We start from the raw sequence: 18,345 nt of genomic DNA, 5'->3' as shown, positions 1-18,345 counted from the left end.
GAGGAACTGCTTTGACCTAGTATCGGGGAAATCCTTTCCCTCCCTATCACACACAAACTTTTGAAGAGAGAAATTTAGTAAAGTACTGTTAGTCAGGGAAAGAATTTAGCCTGTATCCTTCAACAGTGCAAATCCCAGTGATTGCCCAGAAACTATAGGTGTAGCTAAGCTCTATATGTATAAATTGCTGCATATAAGCACAAAGTTAATTAGGTTTTTCTCTAGCGATCGTTCATGAGTGAACTGGAACATACATCTACCTATGGAGGCAATGAGGTTGTCTTTGGAAACATAACTGAATGAATCCCGGTTAGTCACATTTTGCTTTGGTTTCCTAATGGAGAAATCTATGTTCCTGTGTATGTTTCATTGTTTCTGTCTTGACTCAGAATGTTTAGGTGAAAACAGAAATGAGATACCTCTTTCACAAAACATGCCTCGCGGTTTTCTTCTTTGCAGCACTGCTCCCTCATGGCAGTGAAAGCTGCAGTGACAGAAGTCAGCTGCTCGTGTGTGATGTGGGGCTTGTATTTGATGAGGTTGATGAGCATTCTGCAAGAAAAGCAAAGCAAACCTGGTGAAGCGGGGAGATAAGCGTGTCACGTACAGAAGCACTCTTCAAACATCAGTCCTGCAAAATTGCTCTTCTGTTACCTCCTTTCTATAGTCTTATCTTTCTTAAACACCACCCAGAGGCAAGCTGGCAGCAGGGAGCTAATATGTGCACCAGTGAATTAAAAAATTCATTTTCGAAACTGCTCCACTGTGAATGGATATACAGTTGGTTTAGGTGTGCCCTCCAGAGGGTTCAGGGCTGTATCGGTTCACCATAGCCCAAGTTAATGGCCAAAGAGCCCGTTTCTTGCAATGGGGGGGAGAGAGTGGGTTTTGAGCGCAAAAGTTTTCTCTGACAAAGGCACACCAAGCACCCAGAGCTTCTCAGGGACTGAAGGAGTCACTGCGATGAGAAAAATACATGGGCTGTCCCATTCTGGCAAACTCGCATTATTCAAGCCATGAAAGTAATGCAATATGTGAGGTAGTAGCTTCCTTGTTCTCCTGGAATCTGTTTTGTGATGTCGCGTGCAGTTTCTCTAAGGGGGAATCGGGATGTTTCTGATCTCAGTGTTTTAAGCTTTGTAACAGCATTGCCCCAGCCTCCCACAGATGGCTTGGCGTGAAGACTTAAAAATACAAAATCAGGGGAATCATGCAGGTATCAGAGGCCCAGTTCTACTGTTTGCTACTGTAATGTACGTATCTGAACGTGCGCTCAGTTGCCCTTCTACAAACCTAAGGTATGTGTCCACATAGGCCTCTAAAATTTTAAAATCATATACCCACTTGATAACTCTTAAGCAGGGCTAAAACTGAGAAAACACTGTCTTTGTTCTATGAAAAATAAATTTCTTAAGGGCCTGTTGACTCAGGCACCCAACTGTGTAGGAATCGGTTTTGAAATTTTTGTCTTGATGTCAGTAGGGAGATGAATCCTACTGTTTCCATTCTGGTGGTGTATGTACCCGTACAGCTGCCCACCTCTGAAAGTGACTTTCCTCTAATCAAAAGCAAATAAGTATAGGTTGAACCAGACAGCAAAGAAACCGGGGCATAGTGTGAGAGGGAAGAAAACAGCAGCTTGGAGGTAGAGGCGGGATCTGGCTGTTTTTACATGAAGTGTAACAGAACGAGAGGGGCAAGGTGAGCATCACCAGGAGGACAATACTAAACAGGGATAACAGAGTAAACGAGCATATCTTACTCCTGCTTCTTGTGCTGTAACTTTTCCTCTTCGGTTGTACACAAGTCTTCGTGGAAAGTGAACAGACCAGGAGTCAATGATAAGGGCACGTAATTCTCATCAATTTCTAGTTTCCCCATGCATGGCCGCCTAAGCGCATAGGAGCTACTACAGCAGTGGCAAACACTTGGGTTTATAGGATTGGCCAGGTGTCTTCTACATATTTCTCCAAGCACAAGATCCAGCTTTACCGCAAGGGGGGGGGGGGGGGGGGGGAGGGGAAAAAAAGCAATTGTACATTATTGCTTCATTTTTCAAAAAACCCTGAAATAGATGCTACTTTTATCTAAGTTATAAATAATAATTGCAAATTTTATTTAAATTAGATTTTTGTAATAGAGATAAGTTGATTTCTCTACTGAATGCTGACTTTTGTCTTTGAAAAATAGTCCAGATTTTTCAAAATGAATATGCATATGCAGCTTTAGGCACTGTCCTTTGTGCATACAAATTATGCCATTTCCTCATGAAACCTGACTTGCATTTGATTTGTTTTCATCAGCAGGGTTTCTGTGGGTGTGTTCTACTATTGCTGTGAAGGTGACTCCGAACAAACGCGTGCCTGGAGGGCAGGCTGATTCTTTTTGAGTACTTTGGCAAGTGGGCCTGGAGAACTCTTATGAGAGTGCTATACAGGACTGATCCTTTTCATGAAGGGGTACAGCTTCAGGCATCTAGAAAGGATTAATTTCTCAGATAAGAGATCATTAACTTCCAAGGAAGCAGGGTCAGATCCCCAGCCCTGTGTAACTGTTAACTGCCTAATCCTAGCCTGACAATTTCCTGATCCTCAGATAGTGTAATTCAAGCTTTACCTTCAGTGAAGTTGAGTCATGCTCACTTCAGCCATGTATCTGGAAGGATATCCTCCAGCCAGCTCAATCGCTCAGTGAACGTTCTGCTCATTTACAGTACTCTGGGTTGTTGGAGCCTGATGGCAGCAGGAGTAGTGCCAGAGCTTCAGCAAAAAGTAGGACCCAAGCTGAGAAGAAAAAATACTCACGTTTTCCTCAGCACAAGGCAATAGCTTGTCTTGGCTTAACTGGCAGCATTTGGAGCCGATTGTAGTCATTTGCTTGGTGAATTTTATCAGCTCTGCAGACGTTAGCTGAGGCATCTTCTTGGTGAAGCTCATGAGAAGCCTGAAATGATAATGTCTCTTATATTGGTGCTTTATTTCCATCAGCCAGTAGCGAGCAAGCCTTCATGTATGTAAAGCTTCAGCTAAACTCCAAAGAAGAACATTAATTTGTACAAGGACAGGACTAAGCCTGGTGTTTATAAACATATATAGGCAAATATAGCATGCTGTGTTAGTGTGAGGGCTCTCCTTTCTCTGATGAGTCTCTTACCAGGTTAAACAAATAAAATTAATGATCATTGAAATTGAATTCAAGTGACTTCTTGACACTTTGACAGACTAGATTAGGGCAGAAGATAAGCTGAATAAAGTTCACTTTTTTTCTCTTAGAAAAATTTTACTTATTATCAAACGTGGCCAGGAAAACTGTAACAATTGACACGATAGGCAGAAGAAGCATGCCTCTTTCTTGGAAACCTCCAGGTCCAAAGGTCTTTTAAAGACAAATGTGTTAGGGAGTACAAAAAGCCCTATATATCTCTCCAGAGAAGGAGAGCAGAAGCCTAACTTTAAGTATGCAAGCAGTTTACTGGTTTCACTGAGATTACTTACATACTTCACATTAGGCACATGCTCATTAACGTTGCTAATAGTGGCCAAAGTTCCTCCACACGGCTTGTGCCTGCATGTTGTTGAGGAGGATCTACCGCTCAGACATAACCTACTTTTCATCTAGTCAGGCTTTGTTCTGTCTACTGTAGTTAGATTTTTTTTTTTTTGTTACGGTTGTTAATATTTACATCTGCTGCAGGAAGTGGGTAGGGAGAAGCCTTTTGCAAAGGGCATAGCAACTGCCTTTTGGCCAGTTTTACAGCTTTTCAGTAACAGCTTACAACTCGAAACGCTGCTCGAAAGTAAGAAGCTATAAAACTTAGAAAAATTAGAAAACTTGGTATTTTAGACAGGAGATTAAACAGGTTGTCATTGCACTGCTTCATGAGTTGGGATAAGAATAGAACTAATGAGAGGACATGACGTTGTATTGGAAAAGGGGGGGAAAAAAGTCCTAAAAGCTATTAATGTTTTGGACCGAACATTCAGATGATATCACCAAGCCTAGCTTTTTTGACGCCCGTGGTTTTACTCCAGCCAAAGTTGTGCCCAGCTGGTAAAGGAATAATGTAATCATTAAAAAAATTAATACTCGTTTTGGAAATAGTAATCTCCTTTCTCCTTGTAGATGTCACAACTTGTCTTCATCACACTTTCAGTTTCATGAATGTGTTTCTTCAGTTCTTCTTCCTGAGGAAAAGAAATTAATTGGAGGAATCATTGTATCAGGGGAATGCAGAATGCCTTTATTGTATCATAAGGCCATGATACCCCTAGCTCCATCTTATCTGATATCCACCTCCTTTGTATTTCCATTAGAAAATCTTCACCTGTCTGAAACTGCTGAAATGCCTTAATGTGATTCATGTCTACCTTCAATTACCTTGAAATACTTAATTTCATGTAAGTGATGGAAACTTAGGCCTGAGACACAGGGTGCGTTACTACAGTGCCAGGAACAGCCCCTTGCAACACCTCTGCAGGGAGAGAGGGTAGGAGGCCTGAAGCTGCACGTTTGCACAAAGAGAGGGTTTTGCTTATATCCGGTCCCCAGACAGAAGGTCCCTTTTACCCTGGAGGCCTGGAGTCTTTCCCACCTACCAGCTCTCTTTCAATTTACCGGCCTCTTCCTGGGGGACAGGTAAGGAAAGGAAAGGGAGGAAAGCAGAGGGCTGCCGGGGGCTGCTGCAAGGGCATATCCTGCCCCGACTCTCTGCCAAGCCATATTTATTTCCCCAGCAATCCCAGACTCATTCAAGCAATTGAAGACTGTGAGAGCTCTGATTGTTTTTTCCATACAGGAATCAGTCAGGTCTTTTAATATTTGTCAGTTTTGTTACAAGGAGCTGTGGGTTCCAGCTCTAGACCTGGAGTGTGGAAATTCTCTAATTAGCCAGAACCAGTCCTGTGGTAACGTGCTTGAAACCATGAGTGCATTGCGTGAAGCACAATAGCACTCACCCCTCTCCTGCAGCAGTCATCTGGAGAACTGGTTTTGCAGCACTTTTCCAGTAAGTCCTCATATCCTTTACCAATTCTTAAAAGCATTTGAGCAGAAAACTCAGGATGTCTTCTGGAATATTCATAGAGAAACCTGTAATACATGGAGTATGTCAGTGTTAGGAATTAGAAATAAGCCAAAATAAGTGCAAAGCAAGAGATGGGCGTGATAAAGTCAGCAGGGATGCTTTCAGGATTGCTTTTTCTGACCTTCTGCTCACTGGGCGGTTCACAGAGACCCAGCCCGAGAGTCAAACTGAACAGAACGCCGCTGACGGAGCGCGGCACTGCCCGAGCAAGTCCTGGCCGTGTAACTGTCCCAGTTTAGGCTTAGCTTGGGTCAGGCATAGCTTACAGCTATGTGGGTATTTTATTTTTTTTAATTCTAGCTAAATGCTGATGAAGTAATTTCCAATAACAGACCAGTTTCTCAGGAGATGCAGAACAATTGGCTCTACTGAAGCGATCACCTTACAGAGCTGCAACTTGCCCAGTCTTTTAGATGCCCCTTTCATAAACAGGAATGATGTAATTTGTTTGGAGTAAGTAAAGTCTTGGTCTATGGGACTTGTACTGTTTCTGTTGTAGCCTGAGGAATCTTTGCCCTGGGGTGTACAGGTAGGATGGAGATTCACAGCACTAAGGAACTTGGCTAAAACAGATGTGGACCAAACCTGTTTGAATAAAGATGCGAGTCTGACTTAGAGAAGTGGTTTTGAGTTCCCACTTAAGACTGAATCAAAGCTATATTTTGTGTCTGAGATCAGAATTGATAGTATCTAAATTTCAAGTCCTTTTCTTCAGTTTTGTCCCTAAAATATATCATGCCCTGTTCTGCTTTTGTTCGCGTTCCTTGCCCTCTAGGGTTGAGAGGTATTTTTACTCAGATAAAATTCCATGGTATCTCAAGCCTATGTGCTCACAGAGGCAGGCAAGTCTGAAGTTGATGAGCCAAGCTTTAACTTCCAAACTGGCATTTTTTGACCCAAGTCATGATACGGCAGAACTGGAGAAGAATAGAGGAAGACCTGTGTTACCTGGCTAAATGGGTATCTTTTTCCTGAGAAAAGCGTTCACATACTCCTTTGTCTTCTATAAACTCTCTGATGTGGGGGGACAGATCTGCAGGTTTGTCGTCATTTTCTGCGTTAATTATACATTCACTTCGTTCTAAGAGCGGCTTTTCACAGCAGTTCTTAATTTTGCTTGATATGCTCTCTTGGTTGGTGCAGACAAAGGTTAGAATCTCTTCCTGTAAAGTAAAGAAATGAAGAAAGGAAATTTTGTCTGATTTTGGTTTCTTTTTTCCCCAATTAGGAAGGTTGGTCAGTTGAACCCTTGGCTAGACCAGCCCATCCCATTATTTATTTCATGTAGCAGAGGCTGGGAACACACAGCTAAGGTCAGGCTTCAGTTAATACTTAGAAACCTACTAAATAAGTTAGCAGTTATGTTCATCTTGTGCCACTTACGCTTTTTTTTTCATAAGGCTCATTTTTTATTATCTCCATTTTACAGACAGAGAAGGTGACACCCAGAGAGAAGAGACGGTGCAGTAGATGTTTGTCAGAACAAGGAAAGGGATTGCAAGCCTATTGCTCTGTTTGCTGCAGCCCCTTACCTGACATTTCATAGGTGTTAAGTATCCACCCAAAGGAAGAAGTTAACTGTCGAGAGATACAACGCGGACGAAAAGTGAGATACGTGGACTTGATACGTAAGAAGATAGACAACAAAAGGACAGACAGATGCTATGTTTTGTTGAAAGTTATGTGGGAAACATGTGGCACAACTAGGGGCTGCAACCAAATCCACTGAGGCGGGTTTAGAAAGGGCAGAAAGATCACCTGTGTTGACCTGATGATATCATGCCAAAAAGAGTGAGACGGGAAAGATCAATCATATTTTTAGACTGAAGGACTAAACTTCCATTTTGAAGAGCAGTTGATACAGCACAGGAGGAAAAAAATGTGCAAGAAAAAAAGAGAAAACGCATTCAATTTCTGCAAATGTATATGCCTTGAGTGAGTTTTACCTTATGGTGCATACAATCCAGCATGTCTCCACGACAGCAGTCCTTGTGTATGTTAGCAACATCCATTACAAGCTTGCTAATGGTAGCAAAATCAGCCTTAGGGAATTTTTGGCTTATCTGAGCAAGTTTCCTGGAAAGAATAAAGATAGGCATTGTTTATATTCACAATGTGAGACTGCGATAGCGACCATTTTGCTGTGGAGAACGGTATCCAAACTACTTAGGAAGAGTCTCTCCCTGCTTCCACTGAAGTTAATAAATGTCCCTTGAAACCGAGAGCTGACATTTGCAGAGTTTTATCTAAGGATCCCAAGTGAAATTCAGTGTGAGATGAGAGAAAGAAATGCAGTAGAGGAATACGAAATGAGAGGAGCAACCTTGTGCCAAAACTGGATAAGGTAGCTGGGCTGTAATCTGCTCCAGGTCACGCTAACTTCCCTCACAGAGAACTTGGTTCATTTCAAGCTTGCTTTTAAATTTTTGATGGCTAATGGCAGTTTTTAAGGAAACCGTGACTACGGTCATGCATATCTTTCCATTCCTAATCTGCATTCCTTGTTAGGTAACGCTGTTGGTGATCTGCATGCAAATCTGACATGAAGAGTATTCACAGCCATTGTACCATGGGCAAGTGTGGATCCACTCTCAGCTAAAATGTGACACCCACGCTCTATTTCACAACACACATGCCAAAGAGTCTACTGCAGCAGTTCAGGAGGCATTCAAAGGAGCAATCCTAGCAAGCCTTTACATCTTGGCAGTCAGTGAAGCTGTTCTGCAGCCAAAGCAAACAAAATGAAGCCTTTTTTTGATTTAAAAAAAGGGGAAGACTCACAGAGCCTTTACAGTTCTTTCTCCAAATTTCTTTAAGATTCCACATGTGTGCTCCTGCTTCAGGCCATCTTCTTTTATTGGCTTCATCACCTTTGGTGCCTGGTATAAAGAAGATGCAAACCATTAACGTTGAAAGAGAAGAGAAGACAATGCTTCATGGTAAAATTTACTATGTTGAGTTTTTTAATAGAGATTTTTAGTAGTGAAAGAAAATTGCTGTTCAATATCCAGTAAAGCAGAAGAAATAACTGTTGTCCTTGCTATTCAGTCACCAGCCTTTATTAAACAAGAGTTGTATGAAAAGGAAGCAGCACCCTTCTGGAACAATAGTTAACTGGTTTTAGCGTAGGGGGAGAAACCTTCTCCTGGGAGCCATGTGCCTTTGCATTGCCTTTCAGATAAGATGAAACTACATTAGTATTTTAATATATTGCAGCCTGGCCAAGCTGTATAAAAAGCAAAAGTAGCCGTTTAACAAGGAAAGGTTTCCCATGCCTGTTTTCCCCTGTTACAGGTAGGTTGCTGCAACTGACTAACACTGGCTACGTGTGGGGCACGTCTCTGCACTGCAGAGCTAGGGAGGGAGCTGTGCCACGAGACTATAAAGAAGAAAAACATCAGACTTCTGTGCTCTACACAGTACTACTTCCACTCTTGGCAAGTTTCCAACAACCCCAAGGAAGGTAGCAAAGCCGGAGTGGGCAACACCACCCTAGTAGGGGGTGTGGTTCCCAGTAAAGCTACGCCTGCCCAACACCCTCAAGTAAAGCATTTTCAGGTAAGAATGTGAGCTATAATTCAAGAGAGCCTTTAAGTCTGGCTTCTGCCTGTCCTTAACGAGGTGAATTTTAGTATTAGGTTCAGGTAGCTGGAAGAGAAACGGCTGGCCCGTATCTCTGCCTCTGCCTTTTTTTAGCTGCACGAAAGTCACTGGTTGCACATTAGTAAACTGTACGCTTGCAATATAATACCTGTCTCCGAAAGCATTCGTCCAGGTTGTGAGTGGGGTCGTCAGCACTTCTGCAACAGTTTCTCATCATCTCATCGTAATGGATAGCAACAGAAAGGATTGTTGGGGCGTAGAGGAAAGGATGCCTTCGGGAAACCTCATAGATAAAACTAAAACACAGAGAGAAATATCTTTACTTTCAGAGTGAGCCCCTACGTGCAAAGGACAGTGCTGCTATTGTAACATCTGCCAGTATGTTTAAAAATACATCTACTAAAAGTGACTGCTTTCCTGCTATAACAACAGCCTGTATAGCGCGGTAATTCTTTCAGAAAATTTCTGCTGGGGCTGATGTTTTTACGGAAATGAGAAGCTTATAGCCTGCCAATTTTGTTCTAGAGGCAGCAAAACATCTGCTTGGTTTTTAAGACCTGAAGGGCGATACTTGATTGTTTCAGGTGAGGCCTTTGTGTAAATTATACTGAAATAGGCCAGAGTGTTTATCCTTTGGAGCTTTATCTGAAGCAGGGGTGTCAGAAAAGGATTCATGTAATGACAGTTACAACTAGATGAATTATGCTAATATCCTCACATTGAGAAGAAAAGCAAGGATGAGTTTACAGAGATTTTAGAAGGTAGTGACCTTTTGGATTTTTCTTGCGTTTGCTGTCTCAGGCTGAGCATCATATGTAAACAACAAATCTATGATTTATTTACTTACTATCCTGTTAATGATTGTTGATGCTGTGAATAATTTTTGCAGGCAGCTTCAGCATTCGGCCTTTCAAGAGGAGAAATGAATCCTCTCGTTGAGTTTTTATGGGAGAGGAAGCACTCATTTCTTTCAGAGCCTTTTTTAGCACAGCAGTCAGTAAACCTGGGAAGATTTTCCTCCTCACATATAGTATCAAGGAAAATCTTGTCCTGTGAAAAGTTAAAAGGAAAAAAAAAAACAATCCTTGTGAGGATTCCACTTTACTCCACTTTACTGGAAAGTGCTTTAACCCAACATAAACTTATATGTTCTCTCTTTGTATTACCTTTTGCTCTGATCGCAATGACTATCAAACTGAACTCTAAAACACGTAAATGATGATTTCTCAAACTCGAATGCCTTTTTATGCCAAGCTAGGCTTCAAAGTGGACCAATGGTCAAACGCACTGGGCACCTCCCACTGCACTTACAACAATATGTTGACCCTTGATAACAGTTAAGATGATTGTCTGATTTGTATACTGCAGTTTCTAGGATAGCAGGATATGTGCTTTTCCATTTAGAGTGAGGTTTGTGCAGTGAAAAGTGTCTCATTTGTTGTTCAAAGAGCAATGTTCACATTCAGCTCTCAGTCATGCCTCTGCTGGGAACTATTTTAATAGTTGGGTTCAATTCAGCATGTTTAATAAATCAGAAATGTCTCATAATGCAGATTGACGTTCATGTTTGGGTATTCAGTCTCCTAGCTCCAAAAGTTTAAGGGTACCAGCATATGCTGTGTTAGTGCAGACACCATCAAAAACCAGGAATGAGAACTAATGGGTAGAGAAATCACCTATAAGCGTCATCTTTGCTAGAAATATCTGGTTTGGCTTCTACCAAATTTTGTTATGCCATCCATAAATGCACAACTTTCTGAACAGCTTGTTGAAAGACATAGGTCAAGAATTTCAAAAGTTATTGTCATTTCTTCGGGGTGCCTTTGCTTTCCTGCACTTATTTTGAGATGCCTTATACAGCCTCGAGAAGGAAAGAACTGGGAAGACCAAACGGGCATATGCAAGAAATCATGTCTCTTAATAACATACTCCTCTTTGGAAAAACACATATCAGGGCTCTGAAATTGCAAGTCACTTCTGAAAATCTTTGCCACTTTAGAAGTACAAACGTGCTTACCAAGGGCTTCAGGCAATCATGGTTGTCTTTGCCTGCAGCAGCACACCTTTTGGCAAGGTCTGTGACATCTTCAGCCATTTTAACTGCTTTGCTAAAAGTGCTCTCTTGCACATACTGAGCAAACATGATCATGGCACTACAAGGAGAACACATACCATTAAGTACGTTGCTGACTACCTAAAAACAAATTATGTAACTTTAGCGTGCGAGTGGTCAGCCTGATTCAGACAGTAAGAGGATCCGTGTCACCACTGGTGGAGCTGGTGTGGGCTGGGGGAACGGGTGAGCGTGTGACTCACGGTACGTGCTCATCTCTGAACAAGACAAAATGCCACAGGAACGTTCATTAGCAGGAACTTTGCAAGTAGAATGTTTATCTGGACAACTTACATGGCTTTAAAATTATTCTCCTGCAGCTGAGAAAAGCGTTGGCCAATGGTGAGTTTTGCCTCTGAAAGAAAGACAATTGGTTTTTGAATAAAAAAGGCTTCATTAAAAACCCTGCTTTTTTTGGTGCTGGAGTCTCAGAGAAGGATAGTTTAGTGCCTGAGGTGACTAGCATTGGGGGATGGGAAACATGAGCTCAAACTTCCTATTTGACCTACGCGCAGAAGGAATGCATCATTTCTCTGTCTACCTGAAGTGTGATGGGGAGGAGTACACTGCAGTTTGGAAGGTGTTCAGCTACTTTGATGATGCAAGTCACAACCATTGTATGAGCACCTTAGACAATACCTTTTAACCTTGCTGTAGCTATTTAAAGGTTGCTTGATCGCTGGTTGGGTACAGATCAGGGATTATGTTTGTGGAAAACATAGGCTAAATTCAGGACTACACTGGTAGGCAAAGCACCAGAAAATTAATGGAGCTGCATCCTTCTGTGCATTGGCCCAGAGGAAAACAAAAGGGTCTAATGTATCTGAATATCATGTGCAAATAATTTGCCTTTGCCAGTGGGCCTCTTCTAGTGGCCAGAGTTACTCCCAAGAATTTTTTTAAGTTCCTCGTTTTTCAGAGAATCTTCCCAAAGATTAATTTTAATGTAAGGGGCCTACTCCCAAAACAATGGTATCCTGTCATACCCCATGGGTAGGATTGAGATCACTATAAAAAGGGCCAAAAAATGAAGAAATAAGCCAGCTTCTCACTCTGAGTAATGTGGAGGGGTAAAATGAGACCATGCCAAGCGATAAATAACATCAACACCTGCTATGTTTTACACTGCTGGGCCATTTAATTCATTTGGAAAGCCTAAAGATGAAAAAACAGCTGACTTCTGACAAAAACATGTAACATGGGCGAAGCATCATAACCCTGCCCTATGGAAGGTTTTTTTTATGGTTTAATTTTTGCCATTTAGCTCTGGTACCTTAATGCAAAGTGCAGTCATCCTAGGCTTCCTCAGCGATCGGTGAAGAGGGAGTAAGACTCCTCTAAAGGATAATACGTAGCAATAGCATAACTTAGATACTCTGAATAACTATCAGGAGGTACTGTCACCCTCTTGTTGTTTCTGTCTTTCTCTCTCCCCCACAAACTATGGAGGGAGCCTAGAAAAACTGCAGTCATAATTTATTTCAGTAGCTTTTGGAGTAGCTGAAACTGAGTGGCATGACCACATCCCTATGGATTAAAATATCCTTCAGTATACACCCTTTAAGTAAGTACTGGCTGTCCCACACTTCTCAAAACATTAAGAAGTAACATAACCTAAGATTGATCGCATAGAAAAATAATACAGGTATAATTTTGTTGTTTACCTTCGACTCAAGAAAATACGAGAGTACAATTAGCAGTGTTACAATGAAATCCCAAATAACTATGTGCAACAAGTGGCAGTCATCAGTATTACGTGAAAGAACAGAGTAAAATATGAGATATATTCTTACCTACATCCCGATAACTTCTGGGCAGGGCTTTGGCTACAGAAAAGCTTACTAACAAAATAAAATAAATGATTGTTTTCCAATTCATAATGTCAGATTTTGGCAGGGGCCTGAGCTGACCTTGGCTTGTCCGTTAAAGGCAGAAACACTTAAGAGGAAAGAGTTTCTTTTATACTCTCCTAAGCAGTTTTTGGTTAATCAGAACCCCTTTGCTGTCATATATAAGATTAGACCCTTTGGAATATTCCCACAATCGTTAAACATGTTGTTATTTGCTCAGTACGGTGAACTGACCAGCTTGCTGCAAAAAAAGGACCTTGTAGATTCTTTTTTTCACGAAATTTAGACAGATAGACATTTTCAACTTATCACACTTCAAACAAGAAGTTAAACATTCTTTGTGCTCTTTATCATGCATATAGATCTCTTTTACTTCCAAATTTGTTCAAAGGTGAATCCTGTGTAGGAGGAGCCTTGGTAACACACTGTTGACTGAAAGATCCCGGGTTCAGATGCTAACCCAAGATTTTTGCTTCCCTCCTTGCTGAACAAGCTAGCTCTTGATCCCAGTTGCAGAGACGTCCTAGCGGAAAAGCTGCCTAAGTACCCTATACAATATATTCGCAGCATTAACAGCCTCAAAATGTTTCTGCAATTTGGAAAGAAAATAAAGACAGTAGAATGAAGGGAAAAAATCAAAGCAATATTCAAGTTAATAATTCAAGTCATTGTAGTGACTTTTAAGAAAGTATATTCTGGTCATCAGCACTATAGAAATGGCAAATTTTAGGCAATGGAGTGGCTTCAAAGAGCCACCGATGTTTGCAGCAAAGAGGTAGGTAGGCAAGGATATGTATCTTAAATGTGAAGGAAGGGGCAAAGACAGAGCTTTCTGCCTAGAAGAATTCCTTGTTCCGTGCTGAAAGAAAATGTTGAAGGTCATTCATTATCCCATGAGATGCTATCAAAAGGAAAAAGGATTCTGAGTGAAGCTGGGAGAATATTTGTTAGAGCAGAGGACCTGAAATCTAAGGTGAAATCACATCTGTCTAGGAAGACACAAACAAACTCTGTTACACACTTAACTAAAAAGCCCTGTAGGAAATAGGGTTATCTGAGTGAAAGAAAGGTGTCTCTGATATGGAGGTTATTGTCCATATTTCTAAATACGTCCTCCTCATTTAAGCCCATGGGAGCAGAGCACAGAAAAGTTTTCTCATCCAGCAGATATATTTACCAAAAAGTGGACTATCCCACGCGCTAATGACTTAGCATTATTTCATTTTTGCTAGCTGCAGATCCCTCCGGGTTCTCAGATTTGGGAGCCTCCTGCGTGCAGCTGGCCAAGGGCCAGCAGAGATTGAGGGGGCTGTGAGCAGCTGGACCAGAGCCCCTGTGGGGATGTTAAGCAACCTGGGGTCTCTTTGGGGCAGCATTGTCTGTCTAGGGAGTGCCTGCATCAGGTTTTCCACGTGTAGCAGGGAAAGGTTAAGGCAAATCCTCTCATTTTCATTTTCATACCCTAACACAATGTTGTTACTATAAGCTATAAGAAAAAAGTGGGATTATTTATTCGAGGAAGAATTGCAGAAACAACTGAGATACTGAGGCCAGAGACTTTTTATAGCAGGGTCTCCTGTGACCCAGAAAAGCATTTTTCAGAGATTATGTATGTGTAACACGTTGTCCTAAATATTTCAGAAAGCTCTACTTGGCTGCTGGGTTTAAAAATCTGTACCTTTAATTCTTCCACTCTCCTTTTCCATGCTCAACAGGATGGTTAAATCCTTTCTAGGTCTCCTTCAAAATATGTGCTGCTGCTACGATGGCAGGCTGCCTATTTACAATGAATACTGTCATTTGCAGGAGAGAAATGTAAGTATAGTAAGCATTAGAAATGAGATTCAACAAAGAGCATAGTTCCACACAAAGTTTCCATTGTTCTTCTAAGCACAGAAACTGTATTGATCTCTTCAACTTTACACCTAATGAGGACACAGCTGTTTCCAGACCATCCTGGAAACTGTCCTGCAAGCTTAAGACGGAGCTAAAAGTGGCTGATTGCATCCACAGCTGATTGTGCCCAGGGTGTGGAGGATTGCTGTAAATGCCTTTCAGCTGGGGGTGGTTCTTGGGGATATTCAACAGGTCATGACATGTTGGGACAGCTCCTGTGTAGGAAACTTTTGCTCTATGTGCCATTGCAGCAGAAGAGGTGAGTTAAAGAGATTTTGCTGGCAATTTTTCTTTCACAATGCTCACCACCCTTACTGGGAGGTCTGTGTGTCTTTACACTGGGCCTTGGTCATGACACTCTTGAGTCAGTGATTGTAATTCCCAAAGTGCAACCAGGTTTGCCCAAAGCTAATAAAATGTCTTTGTTTTTGCAAGTCAGATGAGTTGTTGAGCCTACTTTTGTTGTGAACCTACCTTTTGCATAGGCTGGCTTCTTCATGGTTGTATCTATTCTTCCTATCTTTATTCTTGCAAGTTAAAAATTGTGTTTTCTGGAAGCAAGAGTGTAATTTAATCCTATGTTTATATTACTTCTTACTTTATTGCACTGTGAGAGTTTCATTCTTATGAGATAATGAACATTCACTCTAAACCTAATATATTATGTTCATCAGAGGTTCATACACCTGGAAGAGTTCAGGTTCTCCCCAAGTGGTGATAAGGTGTCAGTTTGTCTTTGTAAAGTCTGGAACTTCATTAATGTGATTTGGGGATTTCTTTAGACTGTAAATAGTTTTAATTACTGTTAGGGGTGTGCTGTGTAAGATGTATGTGAGAGATCTCTAAATGATCTTGGGGGGCGGGGGGAAACCTGACCAAACAAAGAAAACCTCCATCACACTCCTGTTCATATTTTCAGAAGAAATATTATCAAAGGCAGCAGACTAGGATTTACCTGAGCAGGTATTTTTGAATATGTCTCATTGGGATACTAGAGTCTTTTGCCTGCAGAAGATATGATACAGTAACAGATACAAAACATGAATTGGTGATTTTCCTCTCGCCCCGGCCGTCTCCCTTCTGGTGCCTGTTTCTGTTGTGGGTCCAAACGGCCATGGGCCTTATGCATGTTCTAAGGCAACAGAATTATTTCCTCATCTCTGGGAGCCTTTTGCAGGTATCTAACATCAGGGCACCTTAGTGTGGGGCTGGCACTGGCTGAACCAAATGGCAGTCCTCCAGCACCTGCTTCTGTTGTCCAGCGTCTGGAGCTGTTTACTGATGATCAGATCAAATCTCTGGGGCCTCCCACCGTGCTCAGAGTAGCAAGGTGTTTCTGTAGGTTGCAGTGACATCTCTTTCGATCTGTTAGGCTATCTTCCTTTATGACCCTTTAAAAGACACAGCCCTGGCTGAGGAGTTGATTTAAATTTAGAAATGTGATCAGATTGTATTCTGAAAAAAATTACGCTAATTGTGAGAAGATTGACGCTTCCAGCCTGTGTAAATTGTTTCTGCTGAAGGTAATGCAGCTATCCCAATTACCTGAGCTGAGAATCTAGGCCACGTTTTTCCATTCTGCAACTATGTTAGCTGGTCAGCTGAGGAGAGGGCCAGAAGAGAACTTGAAATAGCAGTGTGAGGCAGCGACCTTCTAATGTTTGCAGATATGTTAAGATGTTTTTAAAAAAACAAAACAAAGAAAAAACCTACATTATGTTGGTAAGTTAACATGGTAATTTTAGTAAATTACTATGTTTCTGGCAAAGCAGTCCTTGGAGGTTACTGAGACATCTGTTCTGGTATTGTAAATATCTGCAGATGGAGTCCTAGGATGTTTTTTTGGCTAAAGAAGACAACAAATCTCAAAAAGAAGACAGTGAATAGAAATTGAGGGGGGGTAAAAATTAAAAAAAATTAAATTTCATAATGAGAGAAGTTGCAAGTCAGTAGCGTTTTTTGTAACTTGTGTGGATGTATTTCCCTACGTAGCTGCACAGCATGAGTCTCTCTTTCACCTAGGGGTTATCAAACCCTCATTATTCAAACCATTAATCTGCGCTGCTGAGAAAGACAAGGCTTAGATCATGGCCTGGACAGAGGAGTCTGTTTTAACCAAGCCATTTAATAATCTCAGTCTATGTTTCACTTACGAGTGCTCTCTATTCAGACTTTAGTAGGAGCATGACTTTGCTCCTCATGAAAGCTTTTTCCATATTTAATTTTGTTTTAATTTGGCTTTGTTTTATAAGACTAAACTTACTACTTCCTGTGTTCAGTAAAGGCTCATATGTCCTTTCTTATCACATACCTATTTTGACTTTTATTTAGAAGAAGGAAGAAAACATAAAAGATGATCAGTAGAGAGTAGAACTTGAGCGTTCTCTGATGCCATTCGTTGTCTTTTGAAGCAGTGATTTACAGGAAGGAACAATCTCTCTCTCACGTTCTGGGGAACTAAGAGATGGTTCAACAAATCACTTCTGGGTTTATCTTGTAGCTCCTCCTGCTTTACTGCAGATTGAATCTGGGACTTCAGAGTGGACTTGGACTTCCCACCCCTGTGCCTCTCCCATTTTTTTTTATCTCTTTATTCATCAAGAGGCAAAGCTCAAAGCTAAGCTGAAGAGATCACAGAATGGCCTTAGAAACCCTGATTTGTAGGGGTTTAATTTTGTATTTAAAAACAGAATCCAGCTGGTCTGGAGTCTTGTTGATGTGTATGGAAACAGGCTGTTTCGTCTGTAAAGCATCTGGCCCTGACTATATTTTGTTTGTCCTATCTGTAATAACTTGAGCTTATACATCCATGTTGATCCAAAAATACCCCTGATATGTAAGATGCCGCATGAGCTTGTTGATCTGCTGAGTATGTTTGCCACAGTGGCAGCACAGTCACTATTAGACTGGAACTGTGGCAGCTGCTCTGTCCTAGCAGCAAACCTTAATACTTTTTTGGAGATGAAGATCTACTCCCTGAACTGAAGAGTAAATAGTTGTAATGGCTGGATTAAAAAGAAGAAATATGTTTTGTTTTATATGCTAAAAATTGCAACAAAGGAAATTTGAAAAAACAAACGAACAAACAAACCCATAACTCTTCTTTCTCCCCCTCCTTCAGTACCTGAGTTGTACAATTTTTCAATGGAAAGCTAAAACAATTTCAGCTTTTAATCCACGTTACCCAGTTAGTGAATTGCAGATTCCCTCAGACACCTTACGTACACTCTAGGAAAGAGAGGGATTTTTTTTTTTTTTAAGCTTAAAAATCAATTAAAAAAAAAAAAACCCAAGCCCTTCTCCAAGATTTAGCCATTCCCAGGGCAGTAAACTGGCTCTGTGAAAACTGAGAGATCTTCAGTTCAAACAGGTTTCCAAGAAGTCAGTCTTAAGCATTCAGAAAGCAAAGCAGGGCTCCTCTGTCCTCTCACTGGCGTGATATTTCTGTATTCAGATGGCATTCAAATAAAGCGCTCTGAATTGGGACTAGGCTCAGCCCTTCTTGCTACAACACACAGAATTTACTATGCATACCATGGCAGCACTGGCCAGATCCAGCCTAATTCACGTGAGAAAGTCTGTGGCCGGAGTGTTATAGCCTGAGGCTTACTGAAGCAGATCAGCATTTTGCACTTGGTTTTTTGGGTCTGCTTCAAAGCTTACTGAAGAGAGTGGAAGGCTTTGTTCTAACATTAGTAGGTTAAGATAAGTTATGACAGTATCACAATTAACACTCTGATGATTAACACTGAAACAGTACCTCAAAATTTAAGGCATGTTACAGGACATTTATATAAAAT

At 41.2% G+C, this 18,345-nt stretch overlaps 1 protein-coding gene across 7 annotated transcripts in view; it reads right to left on the bottom strand.

The window, feature by feature from the left end:
* The window catches only part of LOC104149936 (alpha-fetoprotein-like), a 36,233-nt gene that overhangs the window by 3,088 nt on the left and 14,800 nt on the right, over positions 1-18,345 (bottom strand). For 2 of the 7 annotated variants that reach the window (XM_068940926.1, XM_068940927.1), the window contains 12 exons: positions 11,094-11,154; positions 10,704-10,839; positions 9,534-9,736; positions 8,835-8,982; positions 7,865-7,962; positions 7,030-7,159; positions 6,032-6,246; positions 4,956-5,088; positions 4,087-4,184; positions 2,805-2,943; positions 1,763-1,986; positions 420-552 (listed from right to left, as the gene is read on the bottom strand). In XM_068940926.1, the coding sequence (XP_068797027.1) occupies positions 420-552; positions 1,763-1,986; positions 2,805-2,943; positions 4,087-4,184; positions 4,956-5,088; positions 6,032-6,246; positions 7,030-7,159; positions 7,865-7,962; positions 8,835-8,982; positions 9,534-9,736; positions 10,704-10,835 (1,653 nt within the window). In that variant the 5' untranslated portion in view covers positions 10,836-10,839; positions 11,094-11,154. Of the gene's footprint in view, positions 1-419; positions 553-1,762; positions 1,987-2,804; positions 2,944-4,086; positions 4,185-4,955; positions 5,089-6,031; positions 6,247-7,029; positions 7,160-7,864; positions 7,963-8,834; positions 8,983-9,533; positions 9,737-10,703; positions 10,840-11,093; positions 11,155-12,592; positions 14,443-15,019; positions 18,343-18,345 lie in introns of those variants that run through there. The other 5 variants (XR_011140685.1, XM_068940923.1, XM_068940924.1 and 2 more) reach the window with 5 other exon arrangements.

Source organism: Struthio camelus, chromosome 4, assembly GCF_040807025.1.
Source record: "Struthio camelus isolate bStrCam1 chromosome 4, bStrCam1.hap1, whole genome shotgun sequence".
NCBI lineage: Eukaryota > Metazoa > Chordata > Aves > Struthioniformes > Struthionidae > Struthio > Struthio camelus.
The sequence above is the reverse complement of the archived record's forward strand: the minus strand, read 5'-3'. Positions and strand labels throughout refer to the sequence as shown.